Source organism: Poecilia formosa, unplaced genomic scaffold (assembly GCF_000485575.1).
Source record: "Poecilia formosa unplaced genomic scaffold, Poecilia_formosa-5.1.2 Scaffold203, whole genome shotgun sequence".
NCBI lineage: Eukaryota > Metazoa > Chordata > Actinopteri > Cyprinodontiformes > Poeciliidae > Poecilia > Poecilia formosa.
In genome coordinates, this window is record NW_006800142.1 from 1015203 (window position 1) to 1036051 (window position 20849).

General features: G+C 39.5%; 3 protein-coding genes across 7 annotated transcripts in view; 2 read left to right on the top strand and 1 right to left on the bottom strand.

Annotated features, from left to right (window-relative positions):
* The first annotated feature begins 5166 nt into the window (after window positions 1-5166).
* map7a (microtubule-associated protein 7a) lies at window positions 5167-13107 on the top strand. 5 transcript variants are annotated; one of them, XM_016679155.1, is made up of 16 exons: window positions 5167-5329; window positions 5442-5717; window positions 6233-6337; window positions 7248-7322; window positions 7420-7583; window positions 7703-7802; window positions 7975-8091; window positions 8261-8433; window positions 9213-9349; window positions 9425-9654; window positions 9735-9885; window positions 10730-10898; window positions 11001-11105; window positions 12363-12413; window positions 12572-12788; window positions 12941-13107. In XM_016679155.1, exons 2-16 carry the CDS (start codon window positions 5573-5575, stop codon window positions 12949-12951), a joined length of 1950 nt encoding a protein of 649 aa, XP_016534641.1. In that variant the 5' UTR covers window positions 5167-5329; window positions 5442-5572; the 3' UTR covers window positions 12952-13107. The 5 variants fall into 5 exon arrangements, with proteins under 5 accessions (XP_016534641.1, XP_016534640.1, XP_007567145.1 ...); XM_016679154.1 differs by lacking the exon at window positions 5167-5329 and having other exon boundaries at window positions 5386-5717; XM_007567083.2 differs by lacking the exon at window positions 5167-5329 and having other exon boundaries at window positions 5386-5717; window positions 8267-8433.
* A 220-nt stretch (window positions 13108-13327) lies between these two features.
* On the bottom strand, window positions 13328-19037 carry LOC103148357 (vacuolar protein 8-like). The gene is made up of 13 exons (XM_007567082.2): window positions 18808-19037; window positions 18080-18199; window positions 17408-17527; window positions 16800-16919; window positions 16500-16619; window positions 16001-16209; window positions 15861-15906; window positions 15656-15789; window positions 15049-15180; window positions 14844-14958; window positions 14612-14746; window positions 14410-14535; window positions 13328-14002 (listed from the first exon to the last, which is right to left on the bottom strand). Exons 1-13 carry the CDS (start codon window positions 19034-19036, stop codon window positions 13875-13877), a joined length of 1734 nt encoding a protein of 577 aa, XP_007567144.2. The 5' UTR covers window position 19037; the 3' UTR covers window positions 13328-13874.
* Window positions 17494-20849, top strand: part of ahi1 (Abelson helper integration site 1) — a 20660-nt gene continuing 17304 nt past the window's right edge. Inside the window, exon 1 of the mRNA XM_016679150.1 lies at window positions 17494-17512. The gene's annotated coding sequence lies outside the window, so the exon portion shown is untranslated. The remainder of the gene's footprint in view (window positions 17513-20849) is intronic.

The following is a 20849-nucleotide window of genomic DNA, read 5'->3' on the forward strand; positions in this document are numbered from 1 at the left end:
GGAAGCCATCAGGACCATCAAGGTAAAATTTTTTCTCATCAGAGAAGACAACTTTCTTCCACCTTCCAATGTCCCATGTTTGATGCACCCTTGCAAAGTCCAAACGGGCAATTTTGTGGCATTGAAGAAGACATGGCCTTTGAAGACGTTTTTTGTTTCTGAAGCCCTTCTCTCGCAGATGCCGTCTGATGGTTACTGGGCTGCAGTCAGCACCAGTAATGGCCTTAATTTGGGTAGAGGATCGTCCCGTGTCTTGATGGACAGCCAATCGGATCCTGTGGCTCAGAGCTGGTGAAATTTTTTTTGGGTCTACCACTTGACTTTTTTGTTCCATAACCCTCAGGATCATTTAAAAAATTCAAAATGACTGTCTTACTGCGTCCAACCTCAGCAGCGATGGCACGTTGTGAGAGGCCTTGCTTATGCAGCTCAACAATCCAACCACGTTCAAAGTCAGTGAGCTTTTTTTGCTTTTGCCATCAGGAGGTCTTGACAGTGTAAAGACTTGACAGAAAATGACATGGAATCCAGATTTTTGCACAGCTTTTGGCATTTAAAGACTATGGTCTTAAACATTTGATCAGCTGAAAAAAATCATGTTTGAGTGTAAATGCAGTTTTCAGAAAATTCCCCGCTCAAAAGTTCTTGTCTCTTGCACTGATTTTTTTCCTTTAACATTGTGAAGCTCAACTTAGAACCTTCTTAAGATCCAATAATGCAAAATGCAAATTCTTTCAATTCTTTGAAATTCTTCTTTCAAGTCTTAAGATTTTGATCAGGAGTGTATATGCAGGCAAACTAGCTGGAGATGATACCTTGAAGTGATTTTAAATGTTGCAGCCAAGAGACCTACAGTATCTTCGATGGAACTGCAGAGATAAACAGCTCGGGTGGAAAAATCTGCTGTTATGACTTTTGCCATTAGTCGTGCATCTTTATGGAAGATTTGTGAAAAGATGGCTATTACTGAAGGGAAGAGATGGAAAGCCAGGACCAAAAGCCAGTTTTTGGAAGAAGATCTATGTGTAAAACACTAAGCACAGTGGAAAACTACTACTACACACATCAGCACACCACCTGTTTGGTAAGACACGGTGGTGGGAGCATCATGCAGAGTTGGATGGAGAAATGGATGAATGTCTCCTTCTTGCAGAATGCTAAGCATGCAGCCAGAACTGCAACAGATCAAAAACATATTGGAATGGTCCAGTCAAAGTCAAAGAATCAACTGCAGGCTTTAAAAATGCTGTCATTTCATCTGCCTGAGCTCGAGCTACTATGCAAGGAGAAATGTCAAAATCAAAAATCAAAGTAAAGACAAATTTTCCATTGTGAAGCAAAACGTAAAAAAAGTTTTTTGGAACGTAAAAACGTTCCAAAAAGCTTTTCGGAAAGCGGTGGACGCGTAAGAAACGTGCACGACTTTGTCAAAGTGAGCGCGACTTCTGCTCAACTGCGTCTTCTGCAGGAGCAGCTCGTCGTCTCATCAATTACACATCGGGCCGCTCAGTAAGCCATACATCACAGTCTAAAGTTGCTGGTGTCCGATGAGACAAGGCGGTGAATTATTGATGCCGCCCGGTCACTGTTGCATTTGGCAACCTCTTTATGAGAAGGTATCGATGTTCACAACAAAAGAAATGAAAATAAATAAATAAATAAATAATGGCAGGTCATCGGTGGCTGAAGAGAAAACTGAAACATCTTAGACACATTTACGAAAGTACAGCTCAATATTATTATTATTATTATTATTATTATTATTAACTGCATTATAGGAAATTAATTTTCCAGCTGGAGCCCTGCATCAACCTTTAGCTGCTGTGTTGATGGCATCTGCTGTTAATTACATGATTCAATAGCAGCTCAGTGGGGTGAAGGCGATGTCCCAGTTCCTCTGCTGGTAACCATGTCAGCAACCGTGCAAAGTTACCAGTTGATTCGCAGTGGAATATACTTGCCTCATTCTTTGATGGGTCGTGTCATCACGTTGAAGTTTAAACACTCAGGCTGAGGCCAGCTCTCAAATGTCTCTGGTTTAACAGAGAATAAAAACTATACGGAAACAGCTTGTCGTAAAACTCCTTTAAAAACCAGTAGGTGGAGGGTGCGTAATTGTTGCGTTCAATGAGCGGGAAAGAAAAACGCATTTCCAGATTTTCATATGAGAACGTATGAATATGCATGAGAAAGCAACCAAGCCCTAAAACTGACACCTTTAATAATAGTGGCCAAGGTGAACCACAGAATGACTTGATACGAACCATGCAATCTTATCCCGTGTAGGTCCTGTGTCCGCAGTCCTTTTCTTCTATTGGTTGTAAGGCCGATGATCAACATCTTATTTGTGCTCCAGTGACTCTGCGGGCACACCACCTGACTGTGGTGTAGTGTGTCCGTATTGCACATTTTAGAGCATGGCTCTGGCAAGTGAAGGGCATTGTTGTCGACGTGTCAGAGGGGAGTATTACTGCACATAGGGCCCACTTGGCTCTGAACTTAAATAACCCCACAAACTTATATATGTAAGAGCCTTATACATACACACACATACACAACACACATATATATATATATAACATATAGCATTACCATATTGTAATAAGAAACTCTCTTAAATGTAAACAATTAAAATGGCTTACACTGTAGCATTTTTGGTGATATGGCTCGTTGTTCAGGGCAGCACAGGCTGGCGGGACTCCAAAAAATGAGGAAAAAATGTCCACTAAAGTCGCACATTTAACAAGTGGCTAACTAATGACACCGATAATAATAAGTCATTTGATTTAAAGTTTTTGACCTAATGTTGAATATTCTGAGTTCTTTTCTTTTTTGCTTTGGATAATTTATATCTTTAAAAAGTATCACTTGAAGCGAGAGTTTTCAGCTTTTAGCAACAGCACTAATGCTAATGTCAAATAAGCTAGCAAGTCTGCTAGCTGCTAGCGAACTGAGGTTCCTCTTCTCTCTGGGGCAGTTGCTGTACGCTAGATGTGGTTATAAAGGGGTTAAGCATAATTTCAGAAACATTTTCTGCCCTAATTATAAACCAGTTTCTATTTTTTTTTTATTACCATGGAAGACAAGCCATTTAACTTAAGAGGAAAGATGACCATTACTCTACAAAGCACAGGTTTTGAAAGTGATTGAGGGAATCCTCTGGATCTATAAAACTTGTGCACACCAATGTGAAATGGCATCATTATTCATCTGGTGTACTTGGAATTGATCAATCTGAGATAATATGTTTATTAGGGAAGTTTATTCTCAATGGAGGAATTGTAGGCCATTACTATTGTTGATTGTGCAGATGTTTTCTACTGCCATTTATTTAGGAAAATATGTTTCCTATAGTGAGTTTTGAATTGTAAAGATTAGTTCAAACCTGATACAATTAATAAAAACTAGTAAAATGTTCCTAAAAAATCAAGATAATTTTGATAAGCATTCCATTATTGGTTGTAGTTTAATACATTTAAGTGTCTTAGCGAAGCTTTTTTCCCCCTCATCAATAGATAACCCACCTATATAAAATACTTAATTCATAACACTTTGTTTCATAAATTACGTCTACATCACACTCACCTTTGAGCACATGCATCGTTAGATTTAGGGGAAACTAATGAAAGAAACATTCTTGGGTAAAACAACATAACTCAGCTTAACTTACCACTTTTATTGCACAACACCAAAATCAAACATTTTGGTTTTTGATTTTGGACAAACTCTTTTTAAAGTTTCTCTTTAAAAAGAAAGTGTATGACATGAGAAATAAATATGAAAGTTGAATGTTCATTAGCAAACCTGACAGCTTAATTCTCATCCAACTAGTGGCATATTTAATACTGAAAAACCATCTATTTGTAATAGACAGCCCTCGTTTTGTGTCTTTCAGCCAGAACGCATGTCTGACATCATTCCCAGAGCTAAACGTGGCTTACAAGACGAGTCTAACGCAGCCTTTCGTGTTCTAGTTTCAAGTTGGAAATCCAGTGAGATTTGTTAATTGTTGTGCTTAATGACCAGACTATCTATTATTAGCAGTGTGTGATGTATTTGAAAAAAGGAACCGGCTGACACAAAGAGACTGGACGGTTAGTTTGTGTCAGTGGGGAGACAACCTGTGAGAAATGCAGATAAACAGATTACACCACTAACTTCACTGTTTTTCATGTGAGCTTTCATCTGGAAGTAGGACTTGGTCAGGCTTCAATGGGTTAATCTACATGCTAAAGGAAACCTCAATCAATTGAATATTAACTGAGCTGTTTTAACGCATTTTCCCCCCATTTCTGTTGCTTGTGTCTAAGTTTGGAAACTATAATAAATAGCCTTTGTGTCCATATTTAATATTGTAACGTTAGCATTTTTATCCTAATCTGCTACCAATTTACTAGTAATAAGGAGATCTTAATAGGGTTAATATTATTCACAAGTTCCAAGTGATTTTTAAAAAAAACTTTTCTAAACTATGCTTTCCACGGACCTAATAAAACTAGGATCATTTATTTGTCAATCTTAAATTAGACTTGAAAAAAAAACTGCATAAATCAGAGACTGTTACGCAGAAAAATGGATTAAAGAAGGATTTATGACAGATGATATGGATTATAACTAATTTATTCATAAATATTAAAACAGCAGCATGGAAGTGCTTCAGTCATGTCTCCCTCTTTCCTGTAAATATCCTGGTGAGCTTAGCTGGAAGGGGTCCCAAATTACATTTTGCTTGGGGCCCTACACAATCTAAGACCAGCCCTGCTGACAGATCACTTTCTTCATTCAAATTGTATAAGAAGAAAAATAATGTTTTTTTGTTGTTTTTTTTCAGGCTAATTTGGCTTTTAGGAACATTTGTTTAATAGATATTCTGTAAGGAAATGCAGCTCATTCAGTCCACCAATGAGTATCTAGATCTCCATCTGGTGGTCATATACTCTCGCTCTAAGAACAAGGAATTATGGGTAAAAAGAAAAAGCACTTTTGCCTCATCCACTGTGTAACCAACACAGGGAGTTAATGTCCAAATATTGCGTGTCACTGAACATTATACCACTGTTGCCATGGTAATTATTCATGTAGACCCTGTTCTACACATCATTTCCTTTTTTCCTTTCCGGTGTCCAGGAAATGCTGGACCTCTCTGCCTGTTTCCAGCATGCAGGGAGAGCGGTGGGGGAATTAAAGTGACACAGCGCTGGAATAATGTGAAAGTAAAGCAGAGCAGCTCACAAGGGTGAAATCTTTAAAGGGGGAGTAACCCATTAATAGACAAGAATCCCCGAGGCTCAGGGTCTTTGCAGACTTTTCTATCAACCTGGAAGAAAATGTGAAGATAAGATACAAAAAAATAAAATAAAATAAAAATCCCCAAAATCATTGGGCAGGGTTCTGACTGGATGTTTTTGTTTTCTTGCTCTCCATTCCTTTGTGAGACACAGATGGACAAGCAGCTGATGCAGGAGGCAGCTTCCCTCTCTGCGCACTCATGCTAGGACCTGAAGGCATCTTGAAATAGAAATTCAGAGGAAGAGGAGGAGGACAGAAAGGAGGGAGAGAGAGTGGAGGGGACATGAGAGAGAGCTCTGCTATGCCAGGCTCAATACCTAGCATGGCTGTACAGAAGAAGCAGAGTGTCGTCCCTCCATCGCAGGGACCACTTTCTACATCCACCATCGACAGCCAGAGGGTCGGACACAGACCCGAAGGAACACGAGGTCAGTGTCTTTTATCCTAAAATAGCATTTTGGTAGATTTAGATCGAGAACATGATCTAAATCCAAACAAAAAATGACTAAACCACAAGCAGAGAATCACAGTTGAATGATCTGACCTGAACAAGAACACCTGGATGTCTAACTCTCACAGAAATGTGTAAATGTGCATTTTTTTCTTGATTCTGTTTTGTATTTCCATTTTGCTCGTGTTTGTTGCGTTAATGGGTACTTGTCAGGTGCTCGCCTTTTAAATGCTGCCTCTTTAATAATGGTTTCTTTTATTTAGTGCTCAGCCTGAGGCCAGCATGTTTTAACAGCTTGTTCAAGCTGATGTTTTCAGGCTTCTAGATCCATGACATATCACATGCTCAACTGGGACATTTCTGTTTACAGACGAGGGATAACCAGGATAGGAGGGTAAAAGAAAAGAAAAGAAAAAAATCTGTATTAGAATATGTAAAACAACAATTTTTTTTTTTTCAAGCTGAGTTTTTCCCCCTTTCATTTATTTACAGAGAATGGCTCTTATTTCAAACCGAGTCCTCCACAGACGAAGAAAACAACCTGCTCTGCCAACAAGTCCATCCAAATCTGCAACGCTACCCTGCAAGTTTCTGCAGGTTAGTCACTGCAAAGCCAGCCCAAGGCATAAGCAAACTAAACCTATGTACACTTGCCAGCTTGGTACCCGTTTTGACCCTTTGCCCTTATGCAACTTTATAATTTTGTCTGGGACAAACGAGGCAACTTGAAGCTTATTTATATCCACCTTTGGGACATTTTGAACCTACTTTGGCAACCAATGACAAAAGGAAAGTTTGCTTATCATCATTCGGAAAGAAATGTTGCATAACCGCAGTGAATAATATCTAAAGTAGACGATAGAACGTTTTTAGAAAATATGAACTGGATTTAATATGTGAGATTTATTCATGTGAATGATTATTTCCACAATTCTTGAAATAAACGATAAAGTAAGCTGATTTTCAATTATTAAAGTACATGACGGGTATGAAATATGAATTAATTTAGTGCTTTCTAAACATTTAATTCAACTAACAAATCCAATCAAAGTTTTGATAAGTGAAAATTTTCAAATAATAATAATTCAACGCTGCTATTTCTGAGGCTTGTGTCTCAACAGGGTTCATATTTAAAGCACAATGTAACATTTTGAAGACAAATTTCAACAAGTGAAACATTTCGAAACGGACAAGAGCAAGTACGAGAAATAATCCAATCTCCAAAGACACTTTATCCGAAATACAATTAATTTAACTAACTTGTTGAAGAGTCAGTCTGCATAATTCACAGATGGACCGCTTGTTTATTATAAAACACGTCTAACTTGAACTCTGTGGTGACTTTATTGGCAAATTGGGCTGCCAAAGCAAATTGATCTTGACCTTGAATCAACACTGTTGAACTCTTTTCCCCCCAAACTGATAATATATTAATTTGGAGTTTTACATCGTTTTCAGTTGTGTTTTCATGATTTATCATCGTCTAACAATCCATTTTATTTTACAGCTGGTAACGGGCTGAATGTCGATGAAAGGTTGAAAGCAGCGCGAGAAAGACGGGAGGAGCAGCAGAAGTTACTCGGTGCGTGTGCATCACCGCCGCAGCGCATCCATTAAAAAATAAAAATAATTTAAAAAAAAACACCGAGCGAAACTACTTCTGCTTAATTCCCTCTCAGTCTCCCGGGAGCTGAGCCGACTGGAGCGGGAGCAGCGAGCCAGGCGCTACTATGAACAACAACTACAGGAGCGGAGGAAGAAACTCCTGGAGCAAAGGCTTAAAGAGGAGAGGAGGCGAGCAGCCGTGGAGGAGAAACGCAAGCAGAGGCTGAGAGAGGAAAAGGTGAGCTTTAGCAGTAGACTTTTTTTATTCGTACTTAATAATAATAATAATAATAATAATAATAATAATAATAATAATAATAACAACAACATGTTTTCATTTTAATTTTCTGAGTTAAGGAGCGACATGAAACTGCCGTGCGCAGGACAATAGAGAGGAGCCAGAAGGCTCAGCAGCAGCTCAGTCAAAGCCCCAGAGGCAGGAAGCTCGTTAAAAACGGTACTAAGAGATGCACGTACTTTTTCCTTTCTCCTTTTGCTAACGCCGTTTCTCTTAAAAAACAAAACAAAACAAAACAAAACAAAAGTCTCTCGTAAGGCTGCAGGCTCTTGGAATGTCTTATCTGTTGCTTTTGCCCTACTTACAAACTTTACGCTGATCAATGCGCCAGCTCCACGTCGCCTGCCTCTGTCGACGTGGGAGAGAAATCTGGTCAGTCGCCTCCTCACCCCTACTTGCTCTTATCTGGCTAGAAGCAAGAGTGCTGCTTGTAGGTCCGGAGAAGAAGGTACTCTCCCGTTCACCAGAAGGTCTTTTCTGCTTTAATACTTGGCAAATTTTTCTGAGCTGACCACCGCCGCTCTGTGTTCCTTCATATATCATTTTTCCCCCTCCCGCTCATATCGTCACGTTTCAACAAAAACTGCGTTTTTTCATTTTCATTATTTTTACACTGGCTCAAGTTGTCCATGTTTGTCGTCGTGCAGCTTCATGCCAGCCGACGGCTGCCATCCCATCCTCCGCCATTATCACTCCCAAACTCCGACATCAGTCAGTCTCAGTCCACCGCAGGTCGCCTGCTTCACCTTCCTCCGCCAACAGCCAGCAACGACACATCAGCCCCGCACAGGTAAAATCCACCCACTGCTGACCAGTCATAAATTTCTCTCCTATCCTAGTTTTCAGAGCTATGAACTTCAATGTTTTATTATTATTATTATTTGGAGTTTATGTGATAAATAAATGAACACAAAGTAATGCACAATTGTGAAGTGGAAGGAAATTGTTTCATGGTTGACAAAAATCTGTCAGAAATAACATTTTGAAAGGTGTGACACGCTTTGTATTCAATCTTATTTATTCTGGTGTCCCGAAATAAAATCCAATGCAAATAAATAAATAAATAAATAAATAAATCAAAAATAGTCTTGTTGGTGGTGGCAGCATGATGATGGTGAGACAGTGGAGGAAAAGTTGTTAAAGACTTTGTCTTTCAGCAGACAAAAACATTAAACATGCTGCTAAATTTGAATAAATCCAAGCATATCTTGGATTTAAAATGGCCTAGCCAAAGTTCAGACCTACATCCAACTGAGAATTTGCTACTGAACTTGAAATCCAACATTCAGGAAAATGGGTAAATATTTAGTCTAGATGTGCAAAGTCCATAGAAACACAGAAAAAGGCTGTTGTACAACTTATTGATTTGGTGTCCGGATTACAGCTACACGCCACACTTTTCAGATGTTTTGTTAAAAAAAAAAAAAAACGTGATTTTTCACTTTCACTATTTGTTGACTCATAACATAAATGTTCAATGTGACACACTGAAGTTTGTAGTGGAAATGTAACAAAATGTGGAATAGTTTAGGTAGTGGAAGTTCTGTTAACGTCTCCGGTTCGATCCAGATTCAAAAAGTAAGACAGGAAGCCATGAAGAAGACCCCAAACAGCGGCTCTGCCAAAAGATCGTCTGCTGCTGCTGTTAACGGCATGAAGTCGCCCACCTGCACTCAGAGCAGAACAGCCTCCCCGTCACCGGAGCGGTAGGTAAACGTCTCCGCCTCGGGTTGGCGTTGCAGACGCAAGCTGATGCTTCCCTCTGCGGTTCCATCCTGCAGGAGCCCCAGAAGATCGATCAGTAGACACTCCACCCCGCTGCACCTCGAGCTCCCAGCTGTTCCTGAGGAGGACGCTGCCGTTTACTTCTCTGCTGGTAACACACGGCCCGTCAACGCACCAAACAAAGGTCAACAGCAGACACAGAGACGAGAAAATCTCACAGAGACGCCACGTCTAAAGCTGCCTGACGCACAGGTTGACGGCTCCACCGGGACAGCAGCAGATGGAAGTAAGTGGAAGAAATATTTATAAGTGAAAATGATTGTTTTGTTCTCTCTTTATGTCCTTATAAAGCCTCTCCTCTTTCAGATCCGCAGCCTGCAGAGGTCATGCTTCGTCCTTTGGCGGGCACCACTGACCCGAAGGAGGCCTCGCGACTTCTGGCTGAAAAGAGGAGAGAGGCCCGCATGCAACGGGAGAAAGAGGAGCAGGAGCGCCTGCAACGAGAGGAAGCCGAAAGGTAAAAATAAATAAAAATTTATAAAAAATATAGGTGAAAATACTAGCCTGGTAAAAACCTACGACAGTGTATTACGGCCATTTTACACAGGAAACATAAAAGGATTAGTACATTTCTGCCAAAAAATTTCCAAGGTCTTTCTAGAGAAAAGACCTTGGAAAAGGGAAAAAAAGTATTCAGAAATTTTCTGGAAAAAAATCTTTGGAAACTCAGAAATACCTTATTTCTGATTAATCTGAAAATTTTGTTTAGTTTTTTGGCAGAAATTTACTCCTCTTTCTTTGTTCCATATAAAATGACCCTAATACACCGTCATAAAAACGAGCCAATTGTTCTATGCTGCACTTCATGCAGAGGGTCTGGACCCTCGGCTATTGAGAAATGATTTCTTCCTGGAGGCGTGGACTCTGCTGAAGTTTTAAATTTTACCCGATTGCTAACGTTTGGCCACGAAGCACGTAATGCACCAGTTTGATGCTATGAACTTACCGGAAATTGCCTGAGCTGTAAACAATCATCCTCCACTGGAGAGAAAGAAGTATCCAGCTGAACAAAGTGGCCGTTAATGTTAATTCAATATTTGGAAGTGTGGTCAACACCAGCTGGAGGAAATGTTAACTTCCTCTGCTGCTATGGCTAAAACTACAAGCAGACACCAATTCTGAAGCAGCGCTGGAAATCAGCCTCGTCATTCACAACTTTTATCCTATTTGCTGATTGGCTCAGTTGAAATTTTACCGGAGGAATCCAAGTGAATGGGAGAAATCCCAGACGGAGCAATGAAGGGAGATTAGAACTGAGTGAAAGTAACCATTTCCACAATTTCACTGCAACTTCTGTTTAGGCGGAGTCGTGAGGAGCAGCAGCGCAGGAGGGCGGAGAAGCAGGCTCGACAGGAGGCCGAGGCCAGGCGTCTCGTAGAGGAGAAGAGGAGAAGGGAGGAGGAGGAGCAGAGGAGAGCCGAAGAGGAGAGAGCTCAGGCAATGAGGGAGGCTGAACTTTTGCAGAAGCAGGTGCCCAGTAAACACATCATCTTACTATCCCAGGAGAAAAGCTCCCTGTACAGCAGGCATCGTTTTCATTTGTTTATCCGTGTCCGGATGTTGTTTGCACAGAGAGAGGAGGAACTGGCTAAAGAGCGAGCACGAGCCGAACAAATGAAGCAAGAGCGAGAGATCGCTGCACAGAAAGAGGAGGCAGAGCGCCAAGCGAGGAAAAAGGTTTGGAGACTTACGAAAACATTCATGCCCTTTGAACTTTTACACATTTTTTTTGCCATGTTGCGACTGCAAATATAGTTGCTTTGCTAAGATTTTCAGTTACAGGCCATCGCAAAGTAGTGCTTAATGGTGAATAATACATTGTAAAACACGCTTTTACAATCGCTTCCTTTTTGTATGTTACCTTTGGAAGTGTCGGGAAAATCCGCTTCCTGTGTCAATAACATGTCGAGTCTGTTCATCAGTCTCACTGCAGTAGATGTCCACACCTGGGACAGACACCTGAGCCCAGGATGCTTTAATGTCTTAATAAATAAGAAACAGCAGATTTAATGGGAAAACAGGATTTTAACACAATCGACGGCGACAATGTTTACCAATAACATCACCATCTGATTATCTTCTAATGTCTCTAGAAGAAAGAGCTCTGGTCCAATGAGAAAACTTTTATGCAACATTTCATGTGGGTGTGAAAGTAAACAATGCACATCACCCTGAACACACCGTCTCCATACTGACGCATGATGGTGGCAGCAGCATCATGCTGAGGACTTTTCTTCAGCGGGGATACAAAAGACGCAGAGAACCGGTCAGAGCAGCGAGGTCCAAAATGTTAGCCATGAGGGCCAAAACTGTCAAGTTGAAACCACCTGGGGAATATTTATGAGTAAATATGTTGCACCTTATTGAATTTAACTAAATAAACTGATAGTTGTTGAAAAGGGATCAGTCAGACATTAAAAAAAGGATCCAAGATTGCACACCTACGACACAACCCAGCATTTCCCAAAATGTTTGATGCAACTGTTGGGCCAGAAGATTTTTTTTTTTTTTTTTTTTTTTTTTGCTGGATGTTATTATTGGTGCCAGTTAGTAGAAAATTAAGAAATAGAGAAACCTGATTGATAAATATGGGGGGAAAAAAAACATTTTCTGCCTCATTTTATTGTATTTTGGGATGATTTTGTCTGTGAAAATGTTCCAAAATTTAAGAAAAGTCTCCGTCTGCATGAGCCTGCATGTGGTTTCTGCAGACGCTTTGCTAGCAGGCCAGACTGGCCTTTAGCTTCTGCTTCACCATTACTGACTACTTCATTTTCTTATATCACACAAAATCCCAACCGTTTATGTTTTGTCATGTGCTTCCTCCACATGACAAAACATGTGCAGGAAGCAGGATTTTCTCTTTTGCAAGGCAACTAACTGATAACATAAAAAAAAAGCTGTGTGTTTTTGTTGCAACGTTGTCTTTTCCAGCGACTTGAGGAGATCATGCGGAGAACCAGAAGAACAGATTCACCAGATACGGTGAGATTTACTGATCGGCTCTTTTATTTATTTTTTTTTTTTTGATAAACAGTACACAGCCTCGGGCCTCTTATGACACACATCTAACGTCGACTCATGAAAAGGCTTTTCCGTCCCCAGCCTTGACTAAAAGCGTTTTGATATCTTTTTAATCGCAGAAATCTGTGTCGGCGCGGACCGTACCAAAGGAAAACACACAGCCTCCCCACAATGGGACGATAGAGGATGCCGCCAAGACGCTGGTGGGGACTAAAACCGCTGCCCAGCTGGGGCTGGGCAACGAGGACGATGTGGTACCGGTGGTGGCCTTCAAGGAGCGCAGATCCCTCAGGGCGCTCTCCGGCCTGGAGGAGATCCAGACCAAACAGAGAGCAGGTGAGGACGTAACGTCAAACCGCCTCGTTTTAGTAACTTTGGACCTGATGCTGATCGTCTGTCGTTTCTGAGTTAGGATTCATCTTTACAAATGAAAATAAACATTATTTTCTGGATGTGTTTTCTCTCTCCTTACCTTTTTTTTTTTTTAGAAGTCATCTGAGGTCATCGTGAGGTGTCTGCCATCCAGACGATTTGTCCCGCACAGCTACAGCACACAGCCATCCTGCTTCCTTTCAGCACCTCGAAAGGAGCACGCAACATTACAGCTTCGCCTCTCAGCGAGGACATCTTGCGGTAGCCAGTGGCACACAAAAAAAAAAACACTCAGCAAAGTTCTTGCGTAATCATCTCTTTCCAGCAGGATTCGAATCAAACAAGCTCAAAATGAAGTGCACATCTACTTTCTGCTGTTAGTTTGCTAGTGGATACAGTTAGTCGGTTTGAATAATAGCTATTTTATCAATAAGAACTTGTCCAGGTTTTTTTTTTTTTTTAGCTTAAACCTGATATTACTTACTGCTGACTCAGCATTTTCCTTTTTTTTTCCTCAGTGGAACTCGAATAAATTGAGATGCAGTTGAGAGCTCAATGTCACCGCGTTGCAATTTTAATCTTGAACCTTTGTAAAATTATAGCAATCGTATGTAAGAAGCTGCTACAACGATACGGTTTCCAAAGATAGGCTTTAATTTTGTGTGTGTGCTGTCTTAGAGGCGAGAATGCAACAATGCCTTTTTTTTTTGTTTATTTGTTTGCTTTCACAGTTGCTTCAAATCAAGAGAGCTGTAGGTTAAATGCTTTTTAAGCATAAAAATGCATAAAAATCGTGACTTAAACTTGATCCTATACCTTAAGTACTGTTCTAGACTATCACAAGTTAGCTTTATAAAAATGTTCAAATATATTAAAGCTGATGCCACACCTCTGTCCTTTTCTTCTTTTTAAAGACAGATATGTAAAAACAAAAACACAAATATAAAAACAATTTTAGAAAAGAGCGGCATGTAAAAAAGTCAAAAATCAAAGTTTTGCATCAAAGTAAACATCTTGGACTTTTCGTAAAAATACTGAGCAAGTCGAGGGTTAACCAGAAGATGGCGACGGAGGCCGAGTGGTTCTCAGCAGCCATCTCGTCTCCTCCGTCCCTGTATGTCCCTGCGACAGCCAAGCCTCCAGCTCGCCGTCGGTCACTGCCGTTGAAAAGTGTCCATCTGCAGAGGATCAGAGCAAACAGGTTATAAAATGCTGCTTATTCAAAAAGTCATTCTTTTAATTTCATATAAAACACAAAAATTAGTCTCTTTAAAAAAGGTATTTGTGCCCATTGAATTTGTCATACTGTTAACTCTGACAAAAGCCTTTAGAGAATTAATTATTTTATTTAGGGGTGTCATGTAAAGGGATTAAAAATGAACCCTGGGACAGTTTTGAGACACTTGTATGTAAGAATATCCATCCAAGTAGATCCATCACTTAAAAAACTACTGAGATGCTCTGACTTTATCGGTTACAACATGAAAAACGTGTGAAAAAAGTTAAATGCTTTTTCAAGGAACTGAAATTTGTTTAATTTCTTCATGGAAGAATAAAACAAACAACAACAAAAAAACACACAAACCATTCTTGAGTTTATCTACAGCAGCAATGCCAAGCTGCTGGAATTTAACATCTTTCCTTTTGAGGAACAGCAACAAATATTTAGCCACCGCGGTGTAGTGAGGCCTCAGCAGCTGGAGGAAGCCTTCTGTGGAGGAGAGGAAGGAAAAAAGCAACGTTTGATATAGAAACATGTACGGATATGGACGCGTGTGCTACTTTACCTGTCGGTTCAAATGCGTGCACGACGGCTGCAGAGTTGTAGGACAGCTCAGGATTTCTCGTCTGTCCGGAAAGCTGCACCAGCCTCCAAACCTGCTCTGGTGATACTGAAGTGGACAAAGTAGTCCTCAGCCCCTCTGAAACAGAGAAATTTGAAAAATTCTGTGAAGACAAAAAGGATATAAGTGACAGTTTCTTTAAAAAAAAAAAAAAACAACAAAACAACAACATTACCCCAGTTCATCAGGTGACGCAAACACAAAGTCACATGCAGCAACGTCTCATCTGACAGGGAAGGAGACTCAAGTCCTCGGAGCAGCCCTGATAAGCACAGGCTCTCCTTCACAGCCTGGATAACATTAACTGGATTCAGTGTAACCTGAAGAGATTAGGGCGCCGGGGCGTAAACAGACTAACAAAAGGTAAGCTGGAGGCGTACCTGCTCGTCCATGCAGGCGCTGCAGAGGCCAGTGATGAGCTGACAACTTTGTGAGATCAGAGCAGAGTTTGAGCTGGGACGATGGAGCAGCCGACCGACTTCCCTCAGCAGTCCTTCACTCATGAAGAGATCCTAAAAAAAATAAAAAAAAATAAAAAAAAATGAGATTACAGGAAAGTCGAACATCTTGCTCTCAAAAACAAACTTTTCTACGTTCTGTCAAATTGAGACCATGGATTTTATCGTGTTTTATTGGGATTTTAGGCGACAGACCAACACAAAGTGGCTCCTAAACCGTGAAGTAAAATAAATAAACAAAAATTTTTACAAATTAAAAAACTGACAAAGGATTTGATTCATTTTCATTCACTTCAATTGTGTCGGTGCATCATGTAGAATCCCTATATAATACACTGAAGTTTGTGGTCGTAATGTGACAAAATGTAAAAAAGAAAAAAAAAAGATTAGAGTAGGAATGATTTTGTGGTGTTAACCAGTTTTGTGGCATTAGGCGATTTCGAAAAAACTCAGGTTACAAAATATGATAGAGTTCTAACATACAGTACTCTATCATAACTATTATATGTTAGTGTTGTGGGGGCCATACACGGTTTGGTGGGTGTGCAGTCAGTGTGCACAGCAGCGTTAAAGCTGACTGCATCCATGCAGTGTTTGAACTTTTGAGCAGGGACTTCAGAGGCAACACACAGTTAAGCTCCATGAGGTGTTCCTGGACCCGAACTGGGGATAAAAACGAGAAGCAGAATTAGATGCTTTATTTTAAAATAATGCCATGTACAAATGCATGTTACCATTCTTTGAAAGAGTTTGAAGGCATCTGCATGCTTGGGCTGCATTCTGATAAGAAAAAAAAAAAAAAAAAAAGCAATAAATTCACAACATATGGAAAAGTCACCATTTGTTTCCCGCCCCCCACCGAGATCTCGGTTACCTTTTCTACAGAAGAAGACATCAGCGTCAGAAGCGACTTGGACAAATAATGACCCCCAATGCTGAGCAACTTTGGGTGATGCTCTGGAGCGGCGGCAATGTTGCAAAGAGCTGTGCAGCTGTAAAACTGAACTTCTGACCTGGAGGACTGCAGCAGGAGGACCAAGACAGGGATGCCCCCTGCTTGACACAGAGTCCTTGTCGACCTATCTGAAAATAAATAAATAAAAATTACGACTGCTGAAAGACCCGACGGTTGGGGATTTGGCTAACACCAGTAAGGTAGAATTAGGGTGTCCGTCTTCTAATCAACTCCAATTCTGATAGAAAACATCCCCACAGCATGATTCTGCTACTACTGTGTTTCATACAGGGGAATTTGCAGATTTTACCTGCAACCCCATTCAAATCCATTTTGAATTTTGTGTAGTGACAAAATGCAAATGAATAATTCTGCGGGGTACGTGAACATTGACAAAATAGAGAGACAAACATACAACCTGAGTGGGAGAGATGCAACAGGGCCCACGCTGCATTCAGCTGTACCGCTGGATCGTAGGATTTTGCCAAAGCCAACAGAGGCATCACTCCGTCCACCAAAATAGAATCTCTGTTCGATTCTGAATAAAAATAAAGAAATTATGATGAAAATACTTCAACTTTTTGATACAGTACGATGTAAAGTTTGTGTGACGACGTGCAGGATTCTTATAAGATCTACTGATGCACATTTGCGCTACACAAATAAGAGTTTTAGAACATAAAACAACAAGAAGAACAACAAAAAGGTCTGCGCAAACCTGAGGACGCCAGCATGGCTATGCAGGCACAAGAGTGACACTGAGCCATCGGATCCCCCGACTGGAACAACTCCAACAGCGGCACCAACATCCCCGTCTCGATCACCAACTCTTTACAAACTGAAATCATGTTCATTCATTCATCAGTGCTTTAAAAATACCGTGTTTTTCGGACTTTATGCCGCTACGTTTTCCCCACGTTTTGAACCATGCGGCTTGTAGCCCTGTGCGGCTTTGTTGTGGATTTTTCTTCCACCACCAGGGGGCTCTTTAGTAGGAAGTGAATCATTGGAAGTCAACATTGGAAATCAAAGAAGAAAGCGCTAATTATCCATTTAGAACAAGCACATGCTAGCAGCAGGCACGGATTAAGATGGAGACAGATTAATAACCCAGCCCTCTGCTGCGTCTTTATGGAAAACTGAGAGCGGCGGACATACCAGCGGCTTATATGTACGTTTCCAGTTTTTTTTTTGTTTTGTTTTGTTTTGTTTTGTTTAACAAAAAATTAAAAAAATGTAGTTGCGGCTTATAGTATGGTGCGCGCCATAATCCGGAAAATACAGTAACTTTTTAAGCTACCTAGATAGCAAAAAAACAAGTGTTACCATTTTTCTTTACTAGTAGATTAACCAGGGCAAAGGAAGTAGTCTTCTGCACATCCAGGTCAGGGGACAAAAGAAGAGCCATGATTGTTTCCACAAAGGCATCTGGTAAGGGAGATTTCACTGCAACAAACAATCCCAGCCAGGAAGAGAAAGATGTAAGAACAATTTCTTTCACTTCTCAGAACTGACGTGGAGATTTAATATCAGGACAGTATTAAGTTATCTGATCCCTACCTGATAACAAAAGCATGTTAGAGCTGTCTGCGATCATCAAAATACTATAGTTCATTTCAAAACAAATACAAAGAAGTTGTATTAAAACCTCACATAAACTCACTTTGAATCAGAAATTGCAAAAAAAAAAAAAAAAAATTATGACATCTTAGCAAGATCTTTTCCATATGCCTCAGAAGGCACTGTTATTCACTATAACTGAGAACATGAAAAGCTTTTAAAGAGGACATCATTTTTCCTTCAACATAAAGAGATGGGCATGTGAATATTTAAGCTGGATGAGCTATATCAAAAATACAGTTGAACATTTGCATACTGGTCTTTTCCGTTAGGGTACTTATCTCCCGAGTGGGAATACGGCAAACAACGGTCACATTTTAACTACCCCTTGTCCGTACCGTCTGAAAATTGTTAAATGAAATTAAAGTCTTTACTCACAGTGGTGACTGATGTGCAGGTAATAAATGGCTGCAGACATTTGCAGATCTGCATTTTGAGAGGCTGCTAGTCGGTTCAGTGCTTGGAGGCTTCTTTGATTGAAAACGTGAGTTTCATCATCTGAGAAAAGGAAAAGAGTGATGAGTACAAATTCACCAAGCTAATAAAATAATTTTTTTATTTAAAAGGGAATTTCTCATACTAAGGTTAAAATAATCACATTATAGTCCTTATGAGTGACATTTAAAGTGTTTATTTCTGTTAATTTTATTAACAAAGGCTAATAGCTAATAAAAATCCAGAAGTCATATCATTTTTCCTTCCACTCAACTTTCCATTATTGCAGCTCTCTGACCAACTTGCTCATTTGGCAGCGAGCTTTTGTGGCCTACCTTCATTATTTATGTGATATTATTTTCTAAGAAAATAAATGTTGGATTTTAACTGGCGGAAAGGAAACAAACAGAAATAAGTGCTTCAAATACAGCACCACCTGAACCCATGAGTTCATCTTTTTTTAATTAATTGTTGAAATAAACTTTCCAATAACATCCCAATTTACAAATGTACATTTTAAATTCAGCTACAATATATTGTCAATATATTGAAAGGACCAAATGACAGAAAGTAGGTGAAATTAAAATTTAATCACCATTGGTGATGGTCATACAATGTCTTAAACAAAGCACATCTATGCGCTTCTTTTTCACAACAGTTGTGTATCCTACCACACATGAGCTGCAATGACGATAAATCTTGAGCCATCTTCCGCTCAGGTGCATTCCTACAGCAGGTACACTGGAGAAGTTCTCCAAAAACTTCCTCCAGTTTGTACTTGAACTCCTCCCAAACTCCCCTCAGACGTGCAGCAAAGTCTTGGAGCAACCGGGAGCACCTATCACACAGGTCGGAGGCCATAACTGCATAACAAAAGGTTATGACACCTTCCCAAATCATGCAACTTGCTGCAGGACACGCCTTTTGACGAGTCATGTGATCCTTGGAAGCTTATTTGCATAATTCTAATCCCGTTTCACTCAAGAGTTTTTGTTTGATTCTTTTAGGTAAATCGGTATTGAGATCATGTGCATAATAATAATAATAGTAATAATAACTATAGCACCCTTTTTTGCTAAAACATGTAATTTTTTTATTCTTTATTCTAATTGTACTACAATAAGAATAGTTTTAATTATGGACCCCAGGAAGAGTAGCCATTGTTACAGCAATGGCTAATCAGGACCCAAAAAAACAAACACACAAACAAAAAGACAAAGAAGTAAGATGTATGGAACAAACAAATAGTACTCTCTTAGAACAGATGTGTTAAAAACAACACATGATGTGTTAAATTTTAACATGTGCCGCATCAGCTCAAGGACAACACATGATGTGTTATTTGTAACACAATTTTTGTGTCTGTCATTTTAACACAAGTATTGTGTCACTTAAATCAACACAAAATATGTGTCAAGATGTGTTATTTTGAAACACAAATGTGTAGAATGTATTTTCATAGATTAGAGCTTATAAAAATTGACATTTCAAATTGTGGATATTAGAGATTCTTTTATTACAATCATGCAAATAACAAAGTTGACACAGCTACAATTTATAGGTCAAATATTAAAAAATTGAAATTGAAATTGAAATCACCAAGCTAACAAAATAGCACTTTTTCTAATGTTAAATACAATAACATGTACAAAAGAGAACATGGATGAAAATAATGACAAACTTCATGAAAGAGAAATGAAAATAAATTCCTGTCCCTTTAAACATTTGTGAGATTTTCAATCGCACTCAAATTTAAACCTCCATTTTCAATACCGAACAATCATGAATCAAAATACGATATTTTGTATCTTGGTGCCACAAACAGCTTTCTGTTAACAAAACTCCTCATAACATCTAAAGGATGGAAATCATTAATTTCTCCAAGCGTGATCAATTCATAATCACTATTTTTGTACTACATATGCATAAAAATGATATTACATTTAGTATTTGAACAAAAATAAAAATTGAGTCATTATGTGCCAGAAAATGAACAACTTCACCAAATACAGGTTCTTACATTTTGGACAACAATACATTTCATCTACAAGCTTTAAGTTGTCCAATCAATTCAATCACCCTTGCTTTTCTTTGTGTGGAAAATGGAAGATCATAGATGTACTCAAAAAATATAAAGACAGGTCCGAGTTGGGATGGATAAGACAAGTTACACACCCAGTACAGCTTAAAAAGCTTGTCCACAGCACATGTGAGTCCATGGTCTAAGGGGATGGTGACTTTGTCATTTTTCGCAATGGTGACATACTGCTTTGGAGACCGCAGATTACTGATGCAGATGAGCTGGGGCTGATGGTTTGTTGATGAAGTAGAGGAATTATTGCAAAGGGATGCTATTCTTGTTCCAGTCTTAGTAACAAAAATTAAGAAATAAAACAAAACAAATTTGTTGGTGAAATGATCAGGAATTCAATGTAATTTCTGTTTAAAATTATATTTGTCAAAGGATAAACACCTACCGGCACAAAATCTAGGTGTGTTATTGCATCTTTGACACTATATTGTCTTCCACCAACAGGGGGCAGAAGGTGTGTTAGCGCCACAAGTATTCTGTAACAAGCCTCCTCTGAAAGTGAACAAAAACCAAAACATTAAAAAAACGTCTTCTTATTGCTGTGATACACAGTAAATGTACAAATCCACATTAAAAAAATTGCAAAGTGTCAACAAAAAACAATACTTACTAGGTCATGTT